Below are 18,872 nucleotides of genomic sequence, written 5' to 3'. Positions count from 1 at the left end.
TGACCTCCCTTTGTCCAACCACCAACACCTGTGACCTGTCCTGCTCCTCCAAAAGGAACAAGTCCTGCAGAGAAGTTCAAGGGTGAAGCCTCAGCCCCAGAAAACTTCAGAGGGATGCAAACTTGGAACCTGTGACTGAGCTGAAAAGAGATTTCATTCACTGAGGAGTAAAAATCATCATTTTTTTGGTTCATCCAGTAATTCTCAGTTGTTTTGTTGAAGCAATTGGTAAATTCCAGGTTACATTTGAGTTTCACAGAGAGCTCACAGCAATCTGACTGGCAGAGGTGGGATTTTCTTTCCAGAGCAGCTAAACCTGTGAGCCTCAGTTTGCTCCAATGCTGGATCCCAGAGGCAGGAAAAGATGTTTTCCTCTGCTGCAAACATGGAATTGCCTCTGATTTACCACGACTGCCTGAAGTATGCCAGCAGCAGCCTAAAACTGTTTTCCCCTGAACTGTTTTTAATCCATTTACACTCTGAATCGAGCAGTCAGGAATGAAAGGCTGCTCCTTGGGGCTACTTCCAGTACAAACACAGAAAGAACCCCACAAAAAGTCATAAATGTGCTCCAAGTCATTGAGGCTGTAAATCATCCCAAAACACAGAATCACAAATTGGTTTGGGAGGGAAATTCAAGATAATTTTGTTCCACCCCCTTCCATGGTAGGGACACCTTCCACTATCCCAGGCTGCTCCAAGCTCTGTACAACCTGGCCTTGGACACTTCCAGGGATCCAGGGGCAGCCACAGCTTCTCTGGGGGCATCCTCATCCTCACAGGGAACAATCCTTCCCAATCTCCCATCCATCCCTGCCCTCTGGCACTGGGAGCCATTCCCTGTGTCCTGTCCCTCCATCCCTTGTCCCCTCTCCAGCTCTCCTGGAGCCCCTTCAGGAGCTCTGAGCTCTCCCTGGATCTTCTCCAGGTGAACATTCCCAGCTCTCCCAGCCTGCCTCCAGCACATAAGCTTTTCAGGAAGGATTTTCTTGGTTTAAGGAAACAGTTTAATTGCTCTTTCCACAGACCTGATCCTAGTGATCCAAGCCAAAATCCTAAAGTTCACTTTACAGGCCATGCCAAGCAGGAAGCACGCCTCAAAAAAACCCCTTGGACTGTCGAAACATGAAGTTTTAAACTTAAAATTGTATTTTCATAGAATTCCTATCCACTAAAACAGTTCAATCCTAGTGCTCTGAAGCACTTCCACCACTGGCATTTGCTGCTGGAACCACTGAGTTTGTCCTTTATCAGCTCTTTCCCCTCCTCAGGGAGACCTGCATTTTTTTAAAACCACAAAAGAACAACTCCTGTGCCACATGACCAACACCAGAGCACCTCCCAAAAACGCTCCCAGCCCATCCCCACAGCCATGGGGCTTTTGCACAATCCTCACCCCCAGAACACCTCAGACTCCTGAACACCCTGCTGTGCTCCCCAGCTCCTCCAGCACACACCAACACAGGGAACAACAGGTTCCTGGAACATCTTCCAAAATAAAGAGCAAGGTTGTCTCAGTGCACACCTCAGACCTGCCACTGATGAACAAGGTGACAGCAAAGGTTATTGTGCCCTTGGATGGCTTTGTCTGCTCCCTTTTCCACCACAGGGATTATTTCTCTGTGCTCTCCTCCTGAACTTCCTTCTTCCACCTACTCCAGGCCAACTCCACAATTCCCTACCCCTTCATCCTCGTGTTTCAATTTTCCTTCCACTTTTTCTAACCCTGAAGGGTTTGGTTTCCCCCACCAGAAAACCAAGATGATCCTCACAGAAACCCAGAATGGTTTTGTTTGGGAGGGACCTTGGAGCCCACCCAGTCCCACCCCTGCCATGTCAGGGACACCTTCCAGGGTCCCAGGCTGCTCCAAACCCCATCCAGCCTGGCCTTGGACACTTCCAGGGATCCAGGGGCAGCCACAGCTTCTCTTGGCAACAGTTTTAGTTCCTTTCACTGTAAATTTCACTGCCTGGGATCCCACTTGCCCCTCCATTCAGTAATTCTGATATCTACAATATTTATTATCTGGGGAGTTTCTCATCTCCAGTTTCACCCCAGAGTGGCTGCAGCCCCTTGCAGCACATCACATCCCACCAGTGACCTTTCCTCTGGCCAACACTCAAACCACTCCTGCCCCCTCCCTGTTCTCCACCTCACAGCTATCTCAGACAGTTGCTCACAATTCTTTTAATTTCCTGCTCTTTTGCAGATTTTGTTTTTCTCCATCCAGGCCCTCTGCTCACTAACTGGCACAGTGTCAGCTCTTACACATCCTTGTGCTCCTCCACAAGCTCTGGGCAAGGTCTTTGCTTTCACTCTTGTTTTTCCCTAAAAGAGTATCACACGAAAATTCACCTGACATCGGTCTTTAATCCAACTCCAAATAAATCCCCTCCTATTCCTTTGATCTCAACCCATGTTCAAGCCTGAATGAAGTCAGAGCACAACTCCTGATCCTCCCCATCCCACAAACATTTCCTCCTGCCAGAGTTACAGCAGAAAACACAACTTGTAATCCAAATATTCCCCACACCTCTGCCTTCGTCCTTGTGGACCAAATCCAGCAGGAAAAGTGCTGGACCACATTAAAGGATGAACACAACTTTCTAAGCCATGTCCATCCTTAGCTACTCTGCTGTAGCTGAACCATCCACTGGAAAAGTATTTTGGTCCCATTTAAAGGAGAAACAGATTCGTTTTGCTTAAATAAAACATAAAAGCTGAGGGCAGGGAAGAAATTTGCCCTCAGAGAAACATCCCAAGTGGTGCCACCTCAACTCTGGCCTAATGAAAACATCCCAAAAGTCCCAAGGTCTCTCTCTACTGAGAGACCACAAAAAAAATCCATGGACATACAAATAAATGTGATTTAATACATGGAACGCTGCAAATCTAAGTTATTTCATCCAGGTGTGCTAGGTGACAGAATCCCAGAGTGGTTTGGGTTGGAAAGAACCTTAAAGCTCCTCTCATTCCATCCCCTGCCACGGGCAGAGACATCTCCCACCACCCCAGATTGCTCCAAGCCCCATCCAGCCTGGCCTGGAACACTTCCAGGCCTTTTGGTCAGGAAGGAATTGGCCAAAAATGAAGCTACAAGATGTTTTTGTAAGGATGGTACAGTAAAAACAGACACAAAAAAGGAGAACCTAGAAAGATTTGGAGTAGTGAAAGCAAGGTTTCACCTTTACAAAATAAACAGCCAAGTGTTTTCTTTGTAAAAGAATTACACATCTGGAGATAAAAAAAGCCATAAAATAACATTCAGGAATTCAGCCTTTAATCAAAAGGTCCTTCATATAAAGGAAATTTTTATCAACCAAGTTCAAAGACTCTCTGACATACCAAAACCAACGTTCTAAGTGTGCTGTAAAATGACTAAAAGCACTGCTAAAACCAGATTTAACCAAATGAATTATTTGAATGAATTATAATTTAACAATTATAAACTCTTGATTCCATACCCTGAATTTTCGTCTCGATCAAGAAGGCAGCTAAAATGGTTTTTTAAAGCAGCCCAATCCCCGCCTGAGCCGAGAGATCTTAAAATTAAGACCCAGTGGTCCACTCTCTATTCACAGGTATTGCTAGATTAATGTCAGTAAAATACCTGTTATATCAGTACATCTTCACTCAGGGATGGTTCTAGTGAACAATTTATTTTTTTTAAATACAGAAATAGGCTTTTTACTTAATAGATTTCAGCAAGTGTTAGGTAGAAAAATAATATACATTAAAAAAACAAACAAAAAAACCCCCAACCTTACCAAAGCTGTGTCTGGGAGTAGAATAATTTGAATAAATAGTCAACTTGACAAAGTACCCACGAAAAAAAAGGCTGGGAAAAGCAAATACCTGACAGGACAATGGTAGCATGGGACAAATCCACAAACCAGAAAACAGGAGAGAGTCACTCAAAAGTTCACAGGCCATGGATTTTACAGACTCACACAGGATTTTGAAAACTCCACAGCAAAATGGTTGTAAAGCAGCTTTCTTTGACCAGGAGGGCTATAAAGGGCTGGATAATTTCACATTTAAACAGAAGACCCCTGTATAAAATATCACACTTGTCATCACCACAGAAAACAAGAAGCAGCCCTGCTCCAAATCACTGATATCTGAAAGCCTACACTAATGATTTTCATCCTCTTGCACCATTTTTTGCTGATTCTACAGCACTAATTAAATAAATCCCACAGGTCACAAGGTAAGGATAAAATTCTCAGTAATTAATCTGCTCAAATTGTAACTCAGGCTGATATTCCTGATGTTACTGACAAATCCTGTAGCGAGCTTAAAATGCAGATATAAAAGAATTAAAATATTTCAGCACATGCCAAGCTTTAACCAACATTTCCCTGGCATTTTGATGCCCCAGGAATTGTCAGCTGAGGAACCAAATGCTCAGCGTGGTGATAGCAGCCTCCCCTGGAGCCCAGCACACACAGGAAAAAGGGCAAAATAACAAAGAGAAAAGCTTTTGACCTTTGCTCTGAGCTGAACCATGAATCAGCAAAACCAGCCAGCAGTTTCTGTACTCTTCAACAGGCACCTCAGCACATTTTTAAGTCAGTTGTACTCATCCTACCTCATGCCTGTGTGGTCAGAGAGCAGGATTCTCCTGCCTTACTCAGAGCTGGTTTGACAATTCCATGTCAGGGCAGCAGCCCTGGATCCCCCAACCCTTTGGATCCAGAATTACACACACGCTACCAAATGGGAATAATATGGGAATTATGGCTCCACCAAGGCCTTCAAAGGCACAGATCAGACTGAATCTTGGGATTTGAGCTTGCTGTTTTCTCAGATCTGGATGCAGCAGTCAGGAAGAATGGGAGAAAGGCACTCAGGAAATAGAGGCCAGCAAATGAAGTTAAGCAAAGGAAGTTAAACCAGAAGGCACCAGAAGACTCTTGAAAGACCAAAAGTTGATCTGAGCCTTGCAAAGGACTGGACCTGCTAATAAGAAAAGACTTGAGCATTCCCCTTAATCAGCTTTCTGAGGACTAGAAATCATCCCCGTCATTAGTCTGCTCAGGCCCAGGAGTTTATTTCTCCTCTGCTTCTGCTGCTAACCTCTGGGAATCTCTCCTTCAGCACCAGAAATCGTCTCTGCCCAGCCTGTGCTGTCATCTGAAACATCTGCTCCTCGAGCTTAATGAGACTGAATCAGCTTTCAAAATGGACAAGGCACAGTGTCAAGAAATTAAACCTTTAAGCTGCTGACGAGCACAGTCTCTTGCTCCCATTACCAGGAGCAATCCTGCCTCACCTGACAGCTCTGCTGGCTCTTTCCCTTCTCTCCCTATGGCACAGTTCCAGGGATGGCAGCAGTTTCCTCCTCCCCTGGATGTCCTGCATCTTCTCTTCCCAGGAATGGTGTGGCAGGTGCACCCAGTGCCAGCAGCAAGGGGCTTCAGGGTGCTGAAGGGGAGAAGCAGCTCCAGTTTCTGCTCAAGAAGCTGTGCCCAGGCTCCTCTAGCTCAGAGCTTGTGTGGACTGAGAGCTCTGCTCGCTCCTGGAGCTCAGTGTCTGTCTGCCAGGGTGATGATTTGAAAGACAAACTGGCACACAAGCGAACTGTACCACACAGTATTGTCATTTATGGACATTTATCCTTTAAAGAGGATGATAAATAGAGGGAAAACAACAGAAAGCCCTGGTTTTCATCTCTGAAACAGCTCTGCTGTTCCCCTGAGACTCCCACCCGAGTCTCAAGATGAGAGAAACCTGCCTGCCCCTCTGCCAAGCCCATGCCAGGATGTGCTCAGCTCCTCTGCAGCTCACTCTACTCCACATCTCCCTTGTCCTTGAGGGAATGCAGCTGGAAAGCAAACCCTCAGCAACAGCAGGGGAGCAGTGGCACAGCTTGGCAGGCTCAGGAAAGCAGGGGTTCACTTGTCCACCAAGACCCTTGAGCCCTTCCCACCAGAGGAGAAGTGCAGGGAGCTGGGATCTCTGCCCCTTTCACTTCTGCTCCACAAGGTCTCCTGTCCTCCAGAAAAGGACACACAAATGCAAGGGGAAGGGTGGCAGAGGGCGTGTATTCCCACCTCACTTTGAAGTTGAGGGGATGAAACAAATTTCGCTCTATTGGAAGGGTAGGAATTAAGGATTATGTATGTATGAGATGCCTGTTGCAATTCCTCCAAGAGAAAGGAGAAATTCCACTTCGTGCCTCCTCCCATTGGGCAGATGATGAGAAAAATATAAAGCACAAGATCATAATTTCCCTGGTGGAGAGGACAAGGGTCACAAAGGGGAAGCCAGGGACAGCCCTCTCTTCCATCATTCCTCACTGAAGATGAGGGATCAAGGACAGGTCTGTCGGGAGGAGGGTGTGGACAAACAACTGATGTTTTCTACTCTGCTCCTTCTGAAGGAAAGGTATGCAGGGAGGGAATTGGGAGAGTGCTGAAGGCAAATATCCACCCTCACTCACCCTCTGCTTCGGAAAAGCAGAGCATAAGAATGTTCTCAGCCACCTTCCCTCCCACTTTCTTCCACACATGCCAAGAAACAAGCAGATGCCCAGACCTCCCTTTTCCAAGTCTCTGGTGCCAGGTGCATGCCCCAGATCATCTCCTTCAGGTTTGTGTGCACGGGGAGGTGAGAAGGGGAAAGATGTTGAATTCCCTTTGCAGCTGGAAGTGTCTGATGTGCTCAGTACACCCTGAGTGGGGGGCACGGCTCATCCTCAGCCAGACTCCCCTCCCTCAGGGATGCCCAAGTCTTTTCCCTTACAAGTGTCCCTGGCAGGGTGCGATGCCCAGCGCCTCGGAAGAGGAATTCCCAGTCCCTCCTCGCTCAGGTACGTGCTGGAGATGGACCAGCGGCTCCTCTTTCCCTGGATAATTTCTCCTATATCCCTTAGACAGGAACACACACCGGCAGCGAGCGCGGCCCGCTCCGTGTGCCGGGGCAGAAGGGCCACCCGGTGTCCCCGCGGTGTCCCCGCGGTGGGGTCACCCCGCGGTGGCTCCGTGCGCACGGGGGACGATGCCCAACATCCCTTCCCGGACCCCGGGGCACCCCGGCCTCCCCCCGGCCGGCACGGCGGCACTCACGGTTCCAATAGACGGGGTAGCTCTCGGCGCTGGCCACATCCACCTCGTAGAGCCCGCTCCTCACGCACACCGGCTCCACGGCCGCCGGCTCCCCCGCGCCGCCGCCGCCGCTGCCGCCCAGGGCGCGGAACGCCAGCTCGATGCGCAGCGAGTCGTAGCCGATGAAGGGCTTCCAGGTCTTGCGGTCCTCGCGGTAGAACCAGCGCACCTCCTCGGCGCCCAGCTCCCGCACCACCTCATAGCGGGGCCGGCCGCCGCCCGGCCGCCGCCTCTCGGGCAGCGCGGTGGCCGCCAGCGAGAAGCCGCTGCCGCCGCTGTCGCTGCTGCCCAGCCCCGCTCCCTCGCCCTCGCTGCCCTCGCCGCCCGTGCCCGTCGAGTAGCGCAGGGACGCGCCGGACTCGGCCGAGTCGAAGTCGCCGGCGGCGGCCTCGTCGCTGAGGCTGCGCTCCCGCGGCGGCGCCGCCGGCTCGGGGTCGCCCTCGGAGGAGGAGGAGGTGGAGAGCGCGGCGCGGAGCGGCGGCGGCTGAGGGCGGCGGGGCGGGCGGGCGCGGGCAGCCGCCTCCTCCTCCTCCTCCTCCGCCGCTTCCTCCTCCTCGCCGCGGCTCGGCCGCTCGTAGCCGCCGCTGCCGTAGCCGCCGGCTTGGCCGGGCAGGTGCCGAGCGCCCTGCGGCGTGCCGGGCTCGGGGTAATCCATGCCGCAGCGCTCCCTGCCCGGCGGGGCCGCCTGGCCTCGCCCCGCCCCGAGCCCGCCCCGCTCCGCTCCGCTCCGCCGCCCCGGCCCGGCCGCGCTGCCGCAGCCGCCGCCGGCTCCGAGCGGGCGGGGGCGGCGCCGCTTCGTCACGCGCGGCGCGACACGGGCGGGGGCGGAGCGGCGGGGCGGGACCCGCACGGGGACACGGGGACACGGACACACGGCAGGACACTGAGAGCGGAGGGCACTGAGAGCGGGGGCACTGAGTGTGGGACACTGAGAGCGGGGGACACTGAGAGCGACACTGAGTGTGGGACACTGGGAGCGGGGGACATTGAGTGTGACACTGACAGTGAGTGTGTGACACTGTGTGGGGCACTGAGAGCATGGGACACTGAGTGTGTGACACTGAGAGTGTGGGACACTGAGTGTGGCACTGAGTGTGGCACTAAATGTGTGACACTGTGACACTGGGAGTGTGGGACACTAAGTGTGACACTGAGTGTGGCACTAAGTGTGGGACACTGTGGTACTGGGAGCATGGGACACTGTGTGACACTGAGAGCATGGGACACTGAGTGTGGCACTGAGTGTAACACCGAGTGTGTCACATAGTGTGTGGCAGGCACTGTGATGTAGCTTGTGACACTGAGTGTGATATAGCGTGTGACACAGACAGCAGGTGACACTGGGAGTGTGGGACACGGAATGTGACACTCCACTGAGTGTGAGTGCTCAGTGTAAAACTGTCACACTCAGTGTAAAACTGTGTGACACACTCAGACACAGCGTGTAAATCTGTGTGTGACACCTCTGGCACAGCCTGTGTCCTGTGTGTGTGTGACACCCCCAGTGAGGGTGAGCAGCCCCCAGGTGTGTGTGACACCCTCAGGCACAGCCCTGGGCTCCATGAATGACCCCAAAGGACACCCTGTGTGTGTGACACCCCTAAATCCCACCCTGCTGCCCCATGGCCGTGGTGATGGCCTGAACCCCGTGTGGGTGACACACCCTGACACGCTGCTGGGGACTGGAGTGTCACAGCAGCCCAGGACATGACCTGTGGCCTCACAGCAGGCGAGACCCCCTGACAGACACCCTGTGTGTGTGTGTGTGCCCTGAAACACAGCCCACACTTGGTGTGCTCATGGCTCCCAACACAACCCTCTGTGATGTGGCCAACGACCCCAGGACATGGGGGTGTCCCCATGGAGGTGACAGATGCCCTTAAAGCACATTTTGTGCCCTTGTGTGTGTGTAAGGGACCACATCCTACAGCCCCATGGGGGATTGGGGGGGGTGAGACACCCCCAAAACTCATCCTGATACCCCTGAAACTCATCCTGCTGCCTTCTGGGGGATACCAAACACCCCCAGCACTCATCCCGATGCCAAGGGGTGTTCCTGACTCCTCCTGCTGTCACTCTTCACAGGAACCTGCAGTCACCCTTGTTTGAGAGAAACCCCACTCCTCCAAATCCCCCATGCCCCCCCAAAACTGAAAAAGGTGGGGTTCACCTCTGCTTGTTTGTGAGTGAGAGAGACAGAAAGCTGCTTCCACCCCCAATCCACACCTGGTAATCAGCAGGACGAGGTGTTGAAATGTTTATCTGTGTGATAAAACACCTGGCAGCCCGAAAGGACGAGGGAGGGTTCCCAGGATTTACACCTGTGTGGGACAACTCCCGGTCCCAACACACACCCCACAGCTGAGAGGGGCTGCCATGGATCTCCTCCAGGGTGCCAGCACCCCCCAAGCACCCTTTCCCATGGGCTGGGGGTTGGTGTGGGAAGGAGAGACTCCCAGAAACACACCCTGGCTTACTGGGGTGAGGTCACCTGTTGCTGAGACACCCCCCTCCTTTTTGCAACATGCCCAAGAGGGAGGAGGGTAGAGTGATACTGCTGTCTTGGGGACACCTGGATGGGCAGGGAGCTGATACCTGCACCCCTGTCCCCTCTCTGTGTGTGCAATGTCCTCCCCCTGTGTGTGTGCAGTGTCCCCCTCTGTGTGTGCAGTGTCCCCTCTGTGTGTGTGCAGTGTCCCCTCTGTGTGTGTGCAGTGTCCCCTGTGTGTGTGTGCAGTGTCCTCCCTGTGTGTGTGCAGTGTCCCCTGTGTGTGTGTGCAGTGTCCCCTGTGTGTGTGTGCAGTGTCCCCTCTGTGTGTGTGCAGTGTCCCCTGTGTGTGTGCAGTGTCCCCCCTGTGTGTGTGCAGTGTCCCCCTCTGTGTGTGCAGTGTCCCCTGTGTGTGTGCAGTGTCCCCTCTGTGTGTGCAGTGTCCCACTGTGTGTGTGCAGTGTCCCCTGTGTGTGTGTGCAGTGTCTCCTCTGTGTGTGCGGTGTCCCCTGTGTGTGTGCAGTGTCTCCTCTGTGTGTGCGGTGTCCCACTGTGTGTGTGCAGTGTCCCCTGTGTGTGTGCAGTGTCCCCTGTGTGTGTGTGCAGTGTCCCCTGTGTGTGTGCAGTGTCCCCTGTGTGTGTGCAGTGTCCCCTGTGTGTGTGCAGTGTCCCCCTGTGTGTGTGCAGTGTCCCCTGTGTGTGTGTGCAGTGTCTCCTCTGTGTGTGCGGTGTCCCCTGTGTGTGTGCAGTGTCCCCTGTGTGTGCAGTGTCCCCCCTGTGTGTGTGCAGTGTCCCCTGTGTGTGTGCAGTGTCCCCCCTGTGTGTGTGCAGTGTCCCCTGTGTGTGTGCAGTGTCCCCTCTGTGTGTGTGCAGTGTCCTCCCTGTGTGTGTGCAGTGTCCCCCCTGTGTGTGTGCAGTGTCCCCCTCTGTGTGTGCAGTGTCCCCTCTGTGTGTGTGCAGTGTCCCCTCTGTGTGTGTGCAGTGTCCCCTGTGTGTGTGTGCAGTGTCCTCCCTGTGTGTGTGCAGTGTCCCCTGTGTGTGTGTGCAGTGTCCCCTGTGTGTGTGTGCAGTGTCCCCTCTGTGTGTGTGCAGTGTCCCCTGTGTGTGTGCAGTGTCCCCCCTGTGTGTGTGCAGTGTCCCCCTCTGTGTGTGCAGTGTCCCCTGTGTGTGTGCAGTGTCCCCTCTGTGTGTGCAGTGTCCCACTGTGTGTGTGCAGTGTCCCCTGTGTGTGTGTGCAGTGTCTCCTCTGTGTGTGCGGTGTCCCCTGTGTGTGTGCAGTGTCTCCTCTGTGTGTGCGGTGTCCCACTGTGTGTGTGCAGTGTCCCCTGTGTGTGTGCAGTGTCCCCTGTGTGTGTGTGCAGTGTCCCCTGTGTGTGTGCAGTGTCCCCTGTGTGTGTGCAGTGTCCCCTGTGTGTGTGCAGTGTCCCCCTGTGTGTGTGCAGTGTCCCCTGTGTGTGTGTGCAGTGTCTCCTCTGTGTGTGCGGTGTCCCCTGTGTGTGTGCAGTGTCCCCTGTGTGTGCAGTGTCCCCCCTGTGTGTGTGCAGTGTCCCCTGTGTGTGTGCAGTGTCCCCCCTGTGTGTGTGCAGTGTCCCCTGTGTGTGTGCAGTGTCCTCTGTGTGTGTGCAGCGTCCCCTGTGTGTGTGTGCAGTGTCCCCTGTGTGTGCAGTGTCCCCTCTGTGTGTGTGCAGTGTCCCCTCTGTGTGTGTGCAGCGTCCCCTGTGTGTGCAGTGTCCCCTGTGTGTGTGCAGTGTCCCCTGTGTGTGTGTGCAGTGTCCCCTCTGTGTGTGTGCAGTGTCCCCTGTGTGTGTGTGCAGTGTCCCCTGTGTGTGTGTGCAATGTCCCCTCTGTGTGTGCAGTGTCCCCTCTGTGTGTGCAGTGTCCCCTGTGTGTGTGTGCAGTGTCCCCTGTGTGTGTGTGCAGTGTCCCCTGTGTGTGTGTGCAGTGTCCCCTCTGTGTGTGTGCAGTGTCCCCTGTGTGTGTGCAGTGTCCCCTCTGTGTGTGTGCAGTGTCCCCTGTGTGCAGTGTCCCCTGTGTGTGTGTGCAGTGTCCCCTGTGTGTGTGCAGTGTCCCCTCTGTGTGTGTGCAGTGTCCCCTGTGTGTGCAATGTCCCCTGTGTGTTCAATGTCCCCACACACACCTCACAGCCAGGCCAGGCTGCTGCTCTGTCCCCACGAGCCAGATACACCCCACAGAATCCTGGAATCAGGATTTCCAATCATTTAGGTTGGAAAAGACCTCCAAGACAATCGAGTCCCCTCCTTGTCCCCAGCCCAGAGCACTGAGTGCCACGTCCAGTCCTTCCTTGGACATCTCCAGGGATGGGGACTCCAACATCTCCCTGGACAACATTCCAACGCTGACAAACCTTTCTGTGAAGAAATTCTTCCAAATATCCAATCTAAACCACCCCTGGCACAGCTTGAGGCCCTTCCCTCTCCTCCTTTCCCTGACTGTCCCCTCCTGTCAGGGACTTGTGCAGAGCCAGAAGGGCTGGATCTGAAATGTTCTTCCATAGCCACAGATCCACATTCCTTCACTCCTTTTCTCCAGGCTGAGCTCCTTTCCCAGCTCCCTCAGGAATTCTCCAGCCCCTTCCCAGCTCCCTCAGGAATTCTCCAGCCCCTTCCCAGCTCCCTCAGGAATTCTCCAGCCCCTTCCCAGCTCCCTCAGGAATTCTCCAGCCCCTTCCCAGCTCCCACAGGAATTCTCCAGCCCTTTCCCAGCTCCCTCAGCCTCTCCTGGGGCTTCAGACCCTTCCCAGCTTTGTTCCCTTCTCTGGACAAGCTCCAGCCCCTCTTTGTCCTTTCCAGCACAGGGGACAGTCACTGCCCTGCTCCTGTGGCCACTCTGTGGCTGGCACAAGCCAGGTGCCTTTGGCCTCTCTGCCCACCTGGGCACGCTCTGGCTCATGTTCAACCCCTCCAGATCCTTTTCCACAGGACACTTTTCCAGCCTGGAGCAGTCCATGGGGTTGTTGTGACCTGACAGGGGCTCAAGGTGAGCGCTGGTTGTACCCCCAGCCCCACCTCCACACACCTGCACACCTTTTCTAGGGTGACAACAGGGGAAAGGGGATGACTGGATGTCACCTCTGCCTGGGAATTACCCTGAGCTGGCCTGTGGTGGATGGGGAACCTTCCCCTAAAAGTCTGTGTGTGTGATTCTCCCTCTGAATTTTCAGCAAAACCCCTCTCACAGCCCCACTGTCAGCTGTGGGCAAAAAAACCTCAGGGTACAGAGCACGTGTTCCCTAATTCCCCCTTCTCACACACGTCCTGCTTGTCTCCATCCTCCAGTCTGCAGCCACAAGGGGACTTCTGTGCATTGCATGGTGTTGGATGTCCAAAAATAGGTTTGTGCTCCACCTCCTACGTTCGCTTTCAGCCGGGGAATCCTGTTAATGGAGTGTGTTAAAACCCAGAGAGAGGCCAGATTGAGTTCAGGCTGGAAGGGGAGGTGAAGCTTTTAAAAATGTTCACTGCTGGCGTGGTGTTTCCCTGAGTCATGAAAATCCTGCACATGGATCCTTGGATGCATCAGCAGCGCTTTCCAACCCTGAAAGCTCCAAGAACATTGTGAATTCAACTGAAGGAGCTCTGAGCTTGCTTCTTCTACCTTTTCAAATGGAGAAAGAGAGAAAAGAGAGGAGACAAACCAGGAACAAACAAGAAACCAGGGGAGGAAGCTGTGCCAGGGTGTTTAGCCCCATTGTTTTGGCAACCATGATCTGTTTGTTTAACTTATCTTTGCATTTCTAATGAGCTGCACGAGGTAACCTCACCCTGCAGCCTTGTCCCAGATTTTTCCCCACAGTAGGGAAGAAGAAAGGAATGTTCCTTATGTTGTGGATTGAATTTTAGACACAGATTGTAGGATTCTCACTTTTTATCCCCATTTCCATCAATGCCAGTGTGATTTCAACATCTTTTCTCCTCTGAGAAGTGTTTCACCCTTCATGTCATCGTACTCAAATTCTCATTTTTTCTCCCTGTCTGAGATCAAGGGAAGATTTTCCAAATGAACAAGGGGCATTCCAAATGTTCTTTATGTATCTTAAATATTCTTTCAGATCATGGAATGGTTTGGATTGGAAAGAACCTTAAAGCTCATCCATTTCCACCCCTTGCCATGGCAGGAACACCTTCCCCAGGCTGTTCCAAGCCCTGTCCAGCCTGGCCTTGGACACTTCCAGGGATCCAGGAGCAGCCACAGCTTCTCTGGGCACCCTGTGCCAGGGTCTCATCTCCCTCCCAGCCAGCAATTCCCAATTCCCAATCTCCCATCCATCCCTGCCCTCTGGCACTGGGAGCCATTCCCTGTGTCCTGTCCCTCCATCCCTTGTCCCCAGTCCCTCTCCAGCTCTCCTGGAGCCCCTTCAGGCCCTGCAAGGGGCTCTGAGCTCTCCCTGGATCCTTTTATTCTCCAGGATGAAGAAGCTTGGACTTAACTGAGCACCAGATGTTCATCACAATCATCATCATCATCATCATCAAGCTGAACCACAGCACAGAGAGTTGTGATGTGACTGTTCTCCCTTGGAGACCTGTGGGGACACATGGCCTCCAAAACAGTTTATTAAAGGCAAAATTAAGGGAACTCCAGAGCCTGGAGCCCCTCCTGAAGGATTTCTGATGGATTTCACTTTGATTTTGGAGGTCTTGGCTGGGGCAGGCTGGTATGAAAGATGTTGGAAGCCCAGATTTCTCTAATTTGAACTCAAAAATGGGATATTTCCTGATTTTTACTTTTGGTAGCTCTGAGCTCACAGATATGGAGGTGCTTGAAACTTTCTGGCATAACATGGGACTCAAGTTCCATCAGCACAGAGTTATGTGAAATGAAAAATAAGAGCAAAAGCATAAATTTCATTTACCATCTGAGGAGGGAATTTTCCTTTGAGTGGAATAAATGTGGAAGCCCTAAAGCCAAGTGATCTTGATTTTGAAAAGTCATTTATTGAGCACTGTGAATTTCCATACAAGTCCCTTCCAACTCAAGATATTCTATCCTATGATTAAGAGTGGTGGGTATTGGGATCCTTCTATAATGAGATCTTCACAGAAGACTTCATATATTTATATTTATATTTATATTTATATTTATATTTATATTTATATTTATATTTATATTTATATTTATCTATTTTTTCTCTCTGCAGAGTTAATACAATTGAGAATTTCCTGGGAAAAAGATAAGGAAGTCCATGAGAAGCTCCTAAGGATCTCCCTTTCTCCAAGAGGAAAAGGAAGAGTAGTGAGAATGTGTGTAACTGAAAGAATAATGCACTGCAAATCATCTCTGAATATCCACTGATTTTAAATGTTATTTTAAAAAATAAAATGTACAAAAAATGGATTCCTCCCTAGAGGGAATTAAAATCCATGTGGATGTGGCACTTGGGGACATGGGTGGTGGCCTTGGCAGTGCTGGGGGAATGGTTGGACTCTATGACCCCAGAGGGCTTTTCCAAACTTAATGATTCCATGACTCTGAACTCATTTTACCACATTCTCCTAATTTTCCTCATCCCAGCACTTTGTTTACAAATAAACTGCTCTGATCAGTGCAATTTTTAGTGAAACTATTTGCACTCTGGAAACTCTCTCATGATGTGATCATCTTTTATTTTCCTGCAGTTCCTACATAGTGCACAACGAATAGCACAAGTGAAAGTGCTTGCACAAGTCCATTAGAAACAGCCTTTACTCATTGATGAATCCTTTATTTCCAAGCCACTTTAAGATCTTTCCATTAGCTATTTTTAAACCATTTGTTATGTACTCACATTGATTTCCTCTATTTATTTTTTTTTTCTTTCCTCAAATCAGGGTATTGCACAGCACTGAGTCAACACCACTCCTGATAACAACTGTGCTTGTGATTTTATTAAAGAGCAAGATGAAGTTTGTCCTGTGACAGGAACCATTTGCCATGAAAATTGCTGATTGCTGTTCCATTACATCCCCACTCTCCATCTCCTTCTTAGCTGGTACAAACCACTTCATCATGCCAGGGTCAGCCTGAAACTTTGTGCACTTACCTGAGTCATCCTCTTCAAATATTGACTCAGTGCTGTTTTTCTTCTTGGAAATGGTCTCCTGTGCTGCTCATAAACTCTCACATTCCCACCTGGTGTGAGAACAGCCATCTGAAGAGCCAGCTCTGCAAATGATGACACACGTGTCCTCTAGACTCGCTGGCTTTAAAACATTACTTGTGCCTTTGATGTTCTTTTTTTAAAGTTGCTTGGGTAGGAAGCATTTCATCATCATTATATAACGTGGAAATGGCATTCAACTTTGTCCCAAATACAGGCAGGAAATATTTATTGAACACTTCTGCTTTTTTTTTTGTTTGGTTTGTTTTGTTTCACAGCTATTCACATATATTTGGATACACAAAGAGTATCGGTAGCTGAACTCTGCTAAAATATTGTTCATCAAATTAAGCAGAGTTCCAAAAAGTCTTTGCATACAATGTGATAATTTCTGAATGTGGAACATTAACTGTGTGGCTGGTTTAGGAGGGATGTTGGTCAACTGGTTTAAAAATCCCCTTTGTGAGTGTTTCTCTGCTGCCAGACATGTGAGCCTTGTCTGTCTGTTTACGTTTTTCTTTTCCTTGAACACCAGCCCTATTGGCACTGTTCTTATACCAAGGTCAAAGTGCCTTTTGCTGGGTCTGAAATGTTCTTCCAAAGCCACAGATCCACATTCCTTCACTCCTGCTCCAAGCAGCAGCAGAATATCCCCCTTGCTCTAAAAGACAAGGATTAGTGGGCAAGGAGAAGGTCATTCCTGGGTGTCGTGGTTTTAAAGCAGTAACTAAAAAAATTACTTATTTCTTGCTCTGAGATATGGATTAGAACTAGAACAAAACAGGCTTAAAACTTAAAAGGAATAAAGAAAGTTTATTAACAAAACTACAAGAATAAAAACACCAGAATAAACTTCCAGAATACTCTTTTATCTTCTACTACCTGACCATTCTGACACGTGACAACATAGAGACAGAAAAACTTTAGAACTTTGGTGGTTAAAACAGTCTTAAAAATCAAAGAAATCAAATCCCATTTCTCTCAATAAAGCTTTGTTAAATTGTAGAGGCTTTTCCTTCCTCCTTTTTCCCCACCACTGTTCCAGGGAAAACAAAGGAAGCAATGATCCCTGTCAGAAATATTTACCTTTTCAGGCTTTGATCTGGCGAAATCCTGGTGTTAAGAGTTCACCTTTGTGCGGGTGAGGCTCGTGGAAAGCCAGGCACAGAGCGATTCCTGGCAAAGGAAAGGCTGAACTGGAGATGTGCTGCTGGTGTGGGCTCAGCCACCACTCCAGGCTCCTCCTTACCTCATCCTGGACCTCCAGGATTGTGGATTTTGTCCTTGGAGGTAGGTAACCTGGCCAACATGACAAAATTGATGAGATAAAGGACAAGTTTCTGACCATTAGCCTGGAAAATAATATAGTCAGAGAGATGTGGGACATGAATTATTGCTCCCTCTTCTTCTAAAAAAATGGCTCTGCATTGTCCCCCTGGAAAGGAGGGGACAAAGAAGTGAAAAGTATAAAAGCTTCAATCTTCTAGCCAAGACCTCTTGAGCATTTTTCTGAGGATTGCTACAGAAAAGTTGGTTGCAAGGTAGGCCCACAGAGGTGGTTAAAATATCTCTCCCATAAATGGGACTGCAGATGCATTTCCTGCACCAGGGGGTCACAGAATCCCAGACTGGTTCAGGTTGGAAGGGACCACTGGAAATCACCTGGTCCAAGCCCCCTGCTCAAGCAGGGCCCCCCAGAGCCTCTAAGTCAGGATTGTGTCCAGGTGACGCTTGGATATCTCCAGTGAGGGAGACTCCAGACCCTTTCTGTGCAACTGTTCAGAACCTGATCATTTCCTCATATTCAAATGGAATTTTGTGTTCCATTCTTGGCCCATTGCCTCTTGTCCTGTTGCTGAGCTCCACTGAGAAGAGCCTGGTCCATCTCAGATCCCCTCCTTCAGCAATTTAAAGCCCTTCAAACTCAGGTTTGAAACTCAAAGCACTGAGGTGTCCCAAGCATGCCAACAACTGCTCTGTGAACAGGGTTAAGTGATGCCATCTCACTGCAAAGATATTCCCTCTTCCCAAACTGCTCTTCCAGGAGATCTTTGTCACATCTCTCTTGGCCCTGGGGCAGTTGCCAGGGTTAGAGGGGCTGTTAGCACTGATTTATTTTTCCTTGCTAGAGATGGTGAGTAGATGGATGAAAATAATGAAGAAAAGGTGGTTCTGGTGTTTTCAACCAGTTGGAACAGGATGCAGAAATTCCTCAAAGCTTCACTTTCTTCAGGTCTTTCATTTAGCCAAAGCCCTTAAAAATATAATCTGACAGCAAACTTATTTCTTTGAATTTTTGTTTTTCTTTTTGTTATTTTTATTTCCAGAGGAAATACTGAGAATCTGGGCACAAAGGAGGCAAATAATCAGTTTTGTAGGTCCAAGAGTAATAAATGAAGGAGACACAGATAATTTTTAGGGGCAAAGGGAGAGGTGTTGTGTAACATTCCACTCAGTGTTGCCTGTGGACTTGAAGGGATCAAGGCTGGAAACAAAGGCTCTGTATTTTCACAGTGCCAAGCACTAAGCCAGGAGAAAAAGCACTGAGATCCTCCAAAGGAAACCATCCCAAAACTTGGGGAAGCTGACTCCTTTCTGCAGATTCTGAAGTAAAGAGTAGGAGGTCACTGTCCCTCCCACACACGTTGCTTGTCGGGCGTCTGAAAGGACACAGCACACACAGCAAGAGCTGGAAGCACCACAAGGAAAAATAAAACCCCTTTTATTCTGCACAAAACCCTCTGTCTGATGAGTGGCTGAGAAGCCAAGAACAAGACATGGTTACAAGTTGTGAAAAACTCCTGCACATAGAGATAAAAAAAGGAAAAAATGAAAATTACTCCCTCATTCCCTTGGAACAGAGTTGGAATACACAGGGCCAGGGTGAGGAGGGTTTTGTAGGGGTGTGAGGCTGTGCCAGAGTTCACAGCTGAGGATCTTGAGAGTGGGGTCAGAGGAGGAAAAATGACATTTTAATGCCCTCAGGGCCAGAGTCACAAGGCCTGGAAGGTTACACACGAATGGTTTGTCTCATAGTAACACCCAAAAGCACTGCTGGAGTCGCAGGACCCTGGGAACACTTGGCACTAAAAGTGGCTTTGAGGTCACTGTCAGCGTGATCATGTGTGAAATCCTCGCTTTGCTGCCCCTGGTGTGAGAATTTCCATTGATTTCAGC

The 18,872-nt window shown here is 50.4% G+C and overlaps 1 protein-coding gene across 2 annotated transcripts in view; it reads right to left on the bottom strand.

The window, feature by feature from the left end:
- Positions 1 to 7,870, bottom strand: part of DDHD1 (DDHD domain containing 1) — a 62,712-nt gene extending 54,842 nt beyond the window's left edge. The window contains exon 1 of one of the 2 annotated variants that reach the window (XM_058829229.1): positions 7,072 to 7,870. In XM_058829229.1, coding sequence (XP_058685212.1) covers positions 7,072 to 7,765 — 694 coding nt within the window. In that variant the 5' untranslated portion in view covers positions 7,766 to 7,870. The remainder of the gene's footprint in view (positions 1 to 7,071) is intronic. The other variant, XM_058829230.1, reaches the window with a different exon arrangement.
- Between the last annotated feature and the right edge of the window lie 11,002 nt (positions 7,871 to 18,872).

This window comes from Poecile atricapillus, chromosome 1 (assembly GCF_030490865.1).
Source record: "Poecile atricapillus isolate bPoeAtr1 chromosome 1, bPoeAtr1.hap1, whole genome shotgun sequence".
In the NCBI taxonomy this organism is placed as follows: Eukaryota; Metazoa; Chordata; class Aves; order Passeriformes; family Paridae; genus Poecile; species Poecile atricapillus.
The sequence above is the reverse complement of the archived record's forward strand: the minus strand, read 5'-3'. Positions and strand labels throughout refer to the sequence as shown.